We start from the raw sequence: 9,401 nt of genomic DNA on the forward strand, positions 1-9,401 counted from the left end.
TGCTTGCTAGATATGGTTGCTCCTACCCCTTTTGTATGCTTCTGTGCAATAATACTGGTGGTCATTCATGTGATTCCAGTATATTTGATGTTGAAATGAAATATACATAGGAATGTCTATATACCTGATGGTTTAGCTGGCTATAGGTTGCTAGGTGAGTTTGGGTTGGCTAGCTTTGGATCAAATCCTTGCTGGATTCTTTTGGTTGACTCAGTGGTGATTCACTTGACTTAACCAGTGTCCCCTAGGATTGATTTCTACTGGCCTCTCCCTTCTTTTGCCAGCATCATATGGTTTAGTACCAAATGATGACACAAACAGGGTAGTCTTACCCTATGGCTTGTGTGGATTATGCACATGCTTTGTATTATGAGCAAAACCAGTGCTTGCTCATGAATTTGTGGTATACCTCACTCCAGCTCCTAGATATTTGTTGTTGTAGAGGTTTTGCTTCTGCTTATGTGAGGTTGGTAATGTGCTTGCCCTTCTCCTCCTTTGGCTTGTGATCAACTGTGAGCTTCTACTCCATTTCTTGATCAACAACTATCTGTTCTTGGTGGAATAGATACTGGATGGTTTTGGCTACTGTGGTATTCTTGTTGTTCTTACCCTTCTGATGCTTGTGTCGATGAGCATCTAGGGTTTGTGGTTGAAATAGTTTTATACCTCCTGGGGCTCTACTCCTTGGTCGACAGCCAGGCTGTTTGGCTTGGTGACTAGCCAATGTGGCTATGTGTTGGTGCTCATGCAAGCATCCTTGTGAGCTGTGTGCTTAACAGGTTGAAACTTGTGCCCTCTGGAGTGGATCAGCTTGGCTTGTGCAAGCTTATCCCGCTGAATTTCCATTTTTACTAACCTGCCAAGTGGCTTTGCCACTTGGTGTAATGTGGTGACTTGTGTTTCTTGTTGTGCAGGTTTGGAAGAAGATCAAATCATCCAGGGCTTGATCATGGCCAAGATGATGATCATTAGATAGGGCTTTAGTTATATATTCATGTAATTTTCCTTTTTGTATTCATTCCTTTTTCTTTTATTTGATATATTGTAATATTCATAAGAATATTGTAAATGACAATGTAATATGTGTGTTGTTTAATAAAGCTCAAGATTTTTCTCATTTGACCTTTATGTTATGTTATTTATCTTTATTCAATATTGTCAATTGTATTATCCAATATTATTATTATATGATTTGAATTGTATTTGATATTTGAGAAATTTGAATTCAAACTCAATTCCTTTTTTTCATGTTTGAGTCACACAAGTGATAATCAACTCATATGCACTCTAAATGCAAAGAGGTCATGTCGAAGTTTATCGCACTCTCGAAACCCTAAATCCTAAGTGGTGTCGAGAGAGAAACTTGATCCCTCTATGATGTATTATGCAATTAAGCGTGAAATTTTCCCAGATTTTATGATGCAATGCACATCCCTTCCTAAATCTACCCCGCAATTGTCTAAAATCCTGGGATGTTACATTTATTCTCGAATATGAAGCTTCTTTGAAAAAAAGACAATTTTAAAGAAAATATCCCTAGGTTGGGTTTTTTGTTGTGAAGATTTGCTACTCCCTCGTGTATATTTGGTTTTGACCAACTTAAATATGAGATATATACATATATATATATATATATATTACGAAAAATATCATTCAAAAGTTCACATGCTATATTTTATAATGATATAATTTTTATGCTATTTAATTTATATTATAAACATTAAATTAATGATCTAGGAGCACGCGCATGGCTAAGAAACCCAATGCGAGGGAGTACTAGTGTTGTTCCTTCACTTATTTAGATCAATCCATCAATAAATGTAGATCAAAATAGACAATAAAGCGGATTCTTGGAGTGCAACGTTTTTGGTCATGAGCTACACGGAGCCTATTATTTGAACAATTCAAAAATGCCATTTTCAAGTTTAGAAAAAATTCGAGAAAAAATTCTGATATAGAAAATAATGCAATCCAACAACACGAAAAATCTCAACACAAAATACCCCGTATTATGAGCTGCACAATAAAAACAACAAATTTGATATTTGAAGTAGTGAACAATCCAAAATTTCAGTCGTCAAATTATGTCAAGTTTTGTCATCTTTGTTAAACCAGAAGGCAAGATACTTCAAATTGAGATTTCGTTTGTTGTTAGTATACATTATATTCTTTAGTTTCTAGAATCTCTTAAAAAATTAGTATATTATTTTGAAATTTTGAAAAAATAGGGATTCTTGTAACTCGAGCTCTAAAGCCTATTATTTGAACAATTCAAAAATATCAGACTAATAAAAAGACGCACGTGCACTGCACGTATCTCGGTCGGAGGCATGTGCAGGGTACACCTAGGGCATTGGTCGCCGTCTTGACTCTTGACCACTCGCGTTCACGTGAGCTCTCCCTCCCGTAAACACGGCGACCGAGACCCAACACCCAAGCAGCGAAGCTCGTCTCGCCTATTTCCTCGACTGCGTCAGGTCACTTCTCTCCCACCAGTTCCAGCCTCCTTCCACGACAAGCTAATCTCCAGGAGAGCCCAAGCATCCGAGTCGACACCAATGGCGACCAAGATATACATAGTGTGAGTGCTCGCCTTTCTTTCCTCCCACTCTCTGCTCCAGCAACTTTCTTGATTCCTCCATCCTGCCATCATTATGCGGCGAGATTGTGGTGATTATGTACTATGTTCTTACTTGGGTGAATTTCTTATTTTCTTGGGGGATTCCTTTTTTTCTTGGGGGATTCCTGACGCTGCATTTGGAAGTGTACATAGGGGAGAGATCAGTACGTAGCTGAGTAGCTCTGTTGTTCCATTGTTCTAATTCTTTTGAAAGGGAGGTTCAGACTTCCGAACCAACTCATGTGTAGAACAGCTAACACTACTCACTGCCCAGCAACTGTTTGCTCAAGAGTGGCGCAGAAAAATCATCCTAAGATAACGAGTGTTGTGTCAGATCAGCTGAGGGAAAGGAAGCAATGACTTCAAGCAGAGACTGTTGCAAAACTTTGCTGTGTTCATGTTATTGCAACAGCCATGCACAGTAACCGTGTAATCTTGAATCTAATTCTCGATTTTATAGAGTGCATTTTGTGTACAATAAACAGTAGCGAATCCCGTCCTATTGTCATTTTATTTCACTTCATGAACTTACACATTCTCCAGGTACTACTCCACCTATGACCATGTCGCCAAGCTAGCAGACGAGATCCTGAAGGGTGTGTCCTCCGTAAAAGGTGTGGAAGTCAAGCTATGGCAGGTGATCACACAACGTTGTCTCACACTGACTAAGATAGTTGTCACATTGCTGAATGCTTTTCCCAGCTGTTGATAAAAATAAATACCATCTGAAACTTTGAATGTACCGCAGGTCCCGGAGACTCTTTCTGAAGAAGCACTCACAAAGATGGGGGCTCCTCCGAAGAGGGAAGACGTGCCGGTCATCTCACCCGCGGAGCTCGCCGATGCCGACGGCCTCATCTTCGGGTTCCCCACTAGATTTGGCATGATGCCCACGCAGTTCAAGGCGTTCATGGACGGCACCAGTGAGCTGTGGTGCCCGCAGCGGCTCGCCGGAAAACCTGCTGCATTGTTCTTCTCCACCGGTTGCCAGGGTGGTGGCCAGGAAACCACTGCGTAAGATTCATCCTCCAGTCGGCATAAGTTACATGTGATCTTGTCCTAGAAATTATATAGACATGCTCAACTAGTGTGTTCCTGATCTCGTAGGCTGACGGCGATTACGCAGCTTGTGCACCATGGCATGATCTTTGTTCCAGTCGGGTACACGTTTGGGGCCGGCATGTTTGAGATGGAGCAGGTGAAGGGTGGCAGCCCGTATGGGTCTGGCACCATTGCGGGGAATGGATCAAGAGTTCCCACTGAGCTTGAGCTGAAGCAAGCCTTCCACCAAGGGAAATACTTTGCGGGGATCGCGAAGAAGCTCAAGGGTTCTCCATGATCAATCACCACCAATATTATGTATTATGTCTACATGAATAAAGTTTGAGTTAGCTCTGAGTCGGGTATTTCCATCGTTTCGTTAAGTGTAAAATGCCAAGTTCTTAGCTAGGTTATCAAATGTTTCCATGCCGACTTTATATTAAACCACCAACTTGAGGTCGAAACTGTTTGTGGTGTAACACCTTCTAAGATGCTGTAATGTCATGCACTTCTCAATCACAACTTTCCCCATGCACATTCTGTGATCAAGGCAGCAAAACAGAAGGTGACTACTGCCGAGATCGAACAATGTTCTGCGAAATTTTGCAAACCAAAAATATCTTTATCAGAAAATAAAAGTTCTTATTACCTCTGGCAGGCCTCCCCAAGCTTTTACAAGCGCACAATTCTAAGGAAAGAAAGGTAGCAATTCAAAATTTTGATAGGACACCCACTAACCAACTATTCAACTTACTCAACAGAATAAATAAGTCACATAACAAATTAACAACAGGCACTAAGAAGCTTCTGCGATGCACTCTTCCCAACTCGGGACACAAATCCTTGGTATGCCATGCCAGCTTCTTTGTGCAAACTTTCATCTACTTGTATTGTTCAGTACGTTGTAGGATATCCTAGGACCGCCAACAACTGATACATAAGACCAACACTGGTGAAAGTTTTACGACTTTCTTCTTGTCAAAAACTAAATCGTTGTGAGAAAACCATATGGACGAAATAATTAACACTGCGAATCCAAAATGCAATGCCCTTAATCATGTAACGTATGTGGGTCTATCAATTTAATTAGTGTTTACACCTTTCTTCTCAACCTAGGATAACTTCCCAAGAAAAGCTTTTAATGCTGCGAATTGTTCAACACTTGGTGAAATCTTTGCGATCAAATCACTCTTTGAGTCACCGGCATGTATGCTTTCAATCTTGTAGCCGCCCTCACATGTGAGTGACTCAAAGTTGCATCACTTAAGTTAGAGAATCCACACCCAACTCTTTAGTCCACCACTTAAACATTTCATTGGCTCAAACTCTAAGAAAATTTACAAGGTTAACCTTGGGTATGTTTTGACCAAATTCGGGACACTAATTAAAATAAATAAACTATCATCACAAGGATGTGCATGAAAAAGAAGCAACCATGGTCTTCCTTGTTGTGTATTGGTCGGAAGAGGGGGCGAGAGGAAGAGATGGAGATGACGAGATTTCTCAGTGAATGTAGGTCTTTTGCCACCTTGGATTGATGATGCAACCAAAAAGATGGCTCATGAGGACAATGTCTACGCGGTATTGACTCATTATAGGGTAAAAAATGCAAAAAAAGAAAGACGAGAGACGATAGCTACCATCACGATAAGTTGAGTGGTAAAAAATGCACTTATCTTTTTCAATAATAAGTATTCAACTGAAAGTAACACAAGATTTTGTTAGAAAATGGCATTAGGAGAGGGAAATATTAAGGACTATCAAAATGCAGCTTTTCTGCGGTAGTTAAATGGTGCATTTTTAGGTGAGGCTAAAATGTCGATTTTATTACTAGTTGATTTGATGAATTAACAAAATTTGGTTTTTTAGTAGACAATCCAACTTTATTGATAGACTAACCATATTAAGTGAGATCAAAGGAAATAAAACACACACGAAACTAAACTTCACATAAAACAAACTTCAAATTCGTGTTTATATTTTGATATAGCACTTGCATCTTGACATTTTATCAAAAATCCTATCAATTTTGTTCATAGTCTACTGCGAGGAGTAGGACGTTTTTTTAAAAACCAAGACGTTGATTCCATCAAGCATAAATGCTGTAAATTTCTTGACAATAACGCATCTGCCATGTACTGGAGTAGTTCATTTTACCTAAGGTTCTCTCAGCCCACAAAATGACGAGAAATAAGGCCGATAAACAAATGGTCCGGGTAGCAGCCCTCCCGGCCCATCAATGCAGCCTAAAACCCTCGTCATAAATATCTTTTCTTATGTAGCTCTCTCTCCCACCTTATCCCCAACTCGCAAAACCTCACTCAGCGGCAGACGAACGCACGCTCGCTCCAATGGCTTCCCTCCCGACCGCCGCCGCCGCCGGTCGCGTCGCGGCCAGGGCCTTCGCCTTCCCCGCCAAGCCCTCCGCATCCTCCTTCTCAGCCGCGCATCTCCCCCGCGCCGCAGCCGCGGCGGCGGCCTTGTCAGCCATCGCCATCGCGCCGGCGGGGGGCCTCCGGACGCGGCCGAGGCCGACGGCTGCCAGAGCGGCGCCCGGTAGTGACCAGAGGGAGACGATACTTCTCCCCGGGTGCGACTACAACCACTGGCTGATCGTCATGGAGTTCCCCAAGGACCCCGCCCCCACGCGCGAGCAGATGATCGACACCTACCTCAACACCCTCGCCACCGTCCTCGGCAGGTAAAACCGCGGTTCCCCCTTCGACCGATGATTCTTTGGCCGCGTGTCTGGCGAGAGTAATTTTAACAGCCGAGGAGAAAATGTCAGTTCCGTGGTATTTGTTAGTGGAGAATGTTGCCTCAATTGGGATTGGAATGCTGCATTTCTTTCAAAGTGCAAACACTGCATCAGGTTGGGCTTGTAGACATACACGGTAGTCCACATTGTAAATATTTGGATTGTAGACATATGAAATAGTCAGATGGATATTGATTAGGTACTTGAAACCTTGTTCGGCCGTTGCATGCATATGTGGAAAACAGAAGTTGCCTGCATCTGTGATGTAGGATTGAATTTTCCTTCTTTAGTTTCATAAGTTCCGTAGGTATTCAAAAGGATGTTTGCCAAAAAAAAAAGTCTGAACTGTATAATTGGTTACAATTGCAGCATTGAGGAAGCCAAGAAGAACATGTATGCCTTCAGCACAACCACTTACACTGGGTTCCAGTGCACTGTTGACGAAGAAACATCAGAGAAGTTCAAGGGTAATCCTTGACTTACGTGTTGTTTTAGTGCATAGGCATTTATGCATCATTTTTGGATTTCCCCTGTTTAAACTGTTCTTATGTCACATGTAGGTTTGCCTGGCGTCCTGTGGGTGCTCCCTGATTCCTACATTGATGTCAAAAACAAAGACTATGGAGGTCGGTGTGACACAGTTATCTGCAGCTGCACATTTATATGGTTCTCGCGTCATTATCACTAACATGTTTACTCTCTGTTCATCCTCCAGGCGATAAATACATAAATGGTGAGATCATTCCATGCACATACCCAACTTACCAACCAAAGGAGCGGAGGACTTCAAAGTATGAAAGCAGACGGTATGAGAGGCGAAGAGATGGCCCCCCTGCCAGCAGGAAACCAAAACAGCAGGCCACTCAGCCCAAGTCAGCGCCTTCATCTTCATGAGGTATAAATCCATGCTTATCTGTGCTTATCGGCAGATTGGTGTTTAAATTAACCCAAATCATTATTATGCCAGTTTTGCAGGCATTTACCCACTTTACTGAAACAAAAGAGTGTTCAGGTCTATCGCTTGGTGCCACCACACCATGTATTGTTGACGCTCCTTGCTGCGCAAATTCATCTGAAGCCCAAAACATGATATAGCGCTTGAGCAAGCGACCTGCGCAGCTCGATTTTGGAGTTCTGGATCATGTTGATATTGTAGTGGACTTGACATCTGAATGTAACTGTAGACTGAAATCATTGTCCATCCAAAGTGTTGCACTTCAGGCATCTGTGATATTTTCTGTAATATTTAGTCGTATTCCTGATCGTCTGAATTTCTTCACTTTGAGATTGATTGGACTGAAGGTAGTTTTTTAGCCAGGTTGTGCTTCTCAGACTTTCATTTTGGATCCTGATTAGTGTGATTGGAAGTTTTTGTTATGTGTGAATGCGATGGATGGCTTGTACAGTTGTTATTAAGAGTCGCCTATGCTCTTTCTCAAGCTTGATATAGCTAAAGCTTTTGACTCGCTCAATTGGGGCTACCATCTGCAAGCCTTGAAGCATATGGGGTTTGGGCAGAAATGGTGAGACATAATTGCATTACTTCTTGCCTTTTCTTCTAGAGTTTTGTTGAATGGATGCCCGGGCAGAACTTTCTTCCACCGCTGTGGGCTGAGTCAGGGAGACTCCCTCCCCCCAATGTTATTCATCCTAGCAATGGAACCCCTGCAGGGACTGTTAGAGAAGGCGACAATACAACATGTCATCACTCCTTTGCGTCTAAGAGCTGCCAGAATGAGGGCTAGTTTCTATGCGATGATGCAGCATTGTTTCTCAATCCAAGCAAGGCTGACATTACTGCTGTTCACCGAATCTTGCTGTTGTTTGGAGATGCATCTGGCCTGAGAACAAGTTTTCAAAAGTGTGTGGCCTATCCCATTGCTTGTGCCGACATGGAATTGGATGACATTCTTCAGAATTTTGGGGGAACCAAAATCCTGTTACCTTGTAGATATCTTGGGCTGACCCTTGGGCTGAGAAAACCCGGCGAATTGATGTCTAGCCCCTCTTCGATAGAACTGTTGGAAGGTTAAAAGGATGGAAAGGAAGAATGTTGAACAGAAGAGGGAGATTTGCCCTTATCAATAGCGTGGTTACGGCCACAACCACTTAATTCCTTACGATTTTCCCTGATGAGAAGTGGATGACGAAGAAGTTTGACAGGCTGCGAAGAAACTTTCCCTGGAATCTGATGAAGATCTTCAGGCATTCAGCAAGTTCTTGAGACTGAGATGGGAATGGTTCAGCTGGGACATTCATGACCGGCCATGGAAGGGAACGCCAACGCCATGTGACCAAACTGACAAGGCTTTATTCGCAGCTTGCACCTCAATCACTCTTGGTAATGGAGAAATCGCGAAGTTCTAGGCTGATAAGTTGCTCCTTGGTCAGGCTACAGCGGATATGGCACCGCTTCTCTTCAAGTTGGCTACAAGGAAGCATTTGTCGGTAAAGGATGCCTTATCTAATGTCTGCTGGATGATGGATTTGCAGAGGATTAACACTGAGGAGCAGATGGATCGGTTTATTGAGCTGTGGTCTAAAATTCAGCTTGTCAACCTATCAGACGCCAGAGATTCCATCTCCTGGAACCTCACAACTGACGGATCATACTTGGCCAGCTCTGCTTATGCCATCCAATTCTGTGCTAGAGTGAAAAGCTAAGCTCAATCATGTATGGTCGATCAGAGCCGAAGGAAAAGTGAAGTTCTTCTTCTGGCTTTTCTTGCAAAACAGAATTTGGACTGCTGACCGTTTAAGCGAGAGAGGCTGGCCTCATGATGACAAATGCAGTCCGTGTGATCAACATTTGGAAACTGCTGCTCATCTGGTGGTGCAGGTTTGGAATGCACCACTTCATTGCGCACGTGCCAGATCCTCCCTTTGATTCGCCAATCTGGTGAGATGCCATAAACCTTGGATTGATGCTGATTTCATGGTTTCTTTTTTTTTTTCGTGAACAGCAGGCGCTCTGCTTTTGCA

General features: G+C 42.7%; 2 protein-coding genes across 2 annotated transcripts; both read left to right on the top strand.

Annotated features, from left to right (window-relative positions):
• Nucleotides 1–2,440: 2,440 nt before the first annotated feature.
• LOC127312410 (NAD(P)H dehydrogenase (quinone) FQR1) lies at nucleotides 2,441–4,018 on the top strand. The gene is made up of 4 exons (XM_051342945.2): nucleotides 2,441–2,581; nucleotides 3,164–3,257; nucleotides 3,369–3,634; nucleotides 3,728–4,018. Exons 1-4 carry the CDS (start codon nucleotides 2,559–2,561, stop codon nucleotides 3,957–3,959), a joined length of 615 nt encoding a protein of 204 aa, XP_051198905.1. The 5' UTR covers nucleotides 2,441–2,558; the 3' UTR covers nucleotides 3,960–4,018.
• A 1,924-nt stretch (nucleotides 4,019–5,942) lies between these two features.
• On the top strand, nucleotides 5,943–7,796 carry LOC127314467 (multiple organellar RNA editing factor 9, chloroplastic). Its single transcript, XM_051344938.2, has 5 exons — nucleotides 5,943–6,362; nucleotides 6,789–6,886; nucleotides 6,980–7,045; nucleotides 7,135–7,314; nucleotides 7,387–7,796. The coding sequence occupies exons 1-4, from the start codon at nucleotides 6,013–6,015 to the stop codon at nucleotides 7,311–7,313; spliced, it is 693 nt and encodes a 230-aa protein (XP_051200898.1). The 5' UTR covers nucleotides 5,943–6,012; the 3' UTR covers nucleotide 7,314; nucleotides 7,387–7,796.
• The last annotated feature ends 1,605 nt before the right edge of the window (nucleotides 7,797–9,401 follow it).

The sequence above is a fragment of the Lolium perenne genome, chromosome 7, assembly GCF_019359855.2.
Source record: "Lolium perenne isolate Kyuss_39 chromosome 7, Kyuss_2.0, whole genome shotgun sequence".
NCBI classification, from domain to species: Eukaryota; Viridiplantae; Streptophyta; class Magnoliopsida; order Poales; family Poaceae; genus Lolium; species Lolium perenne.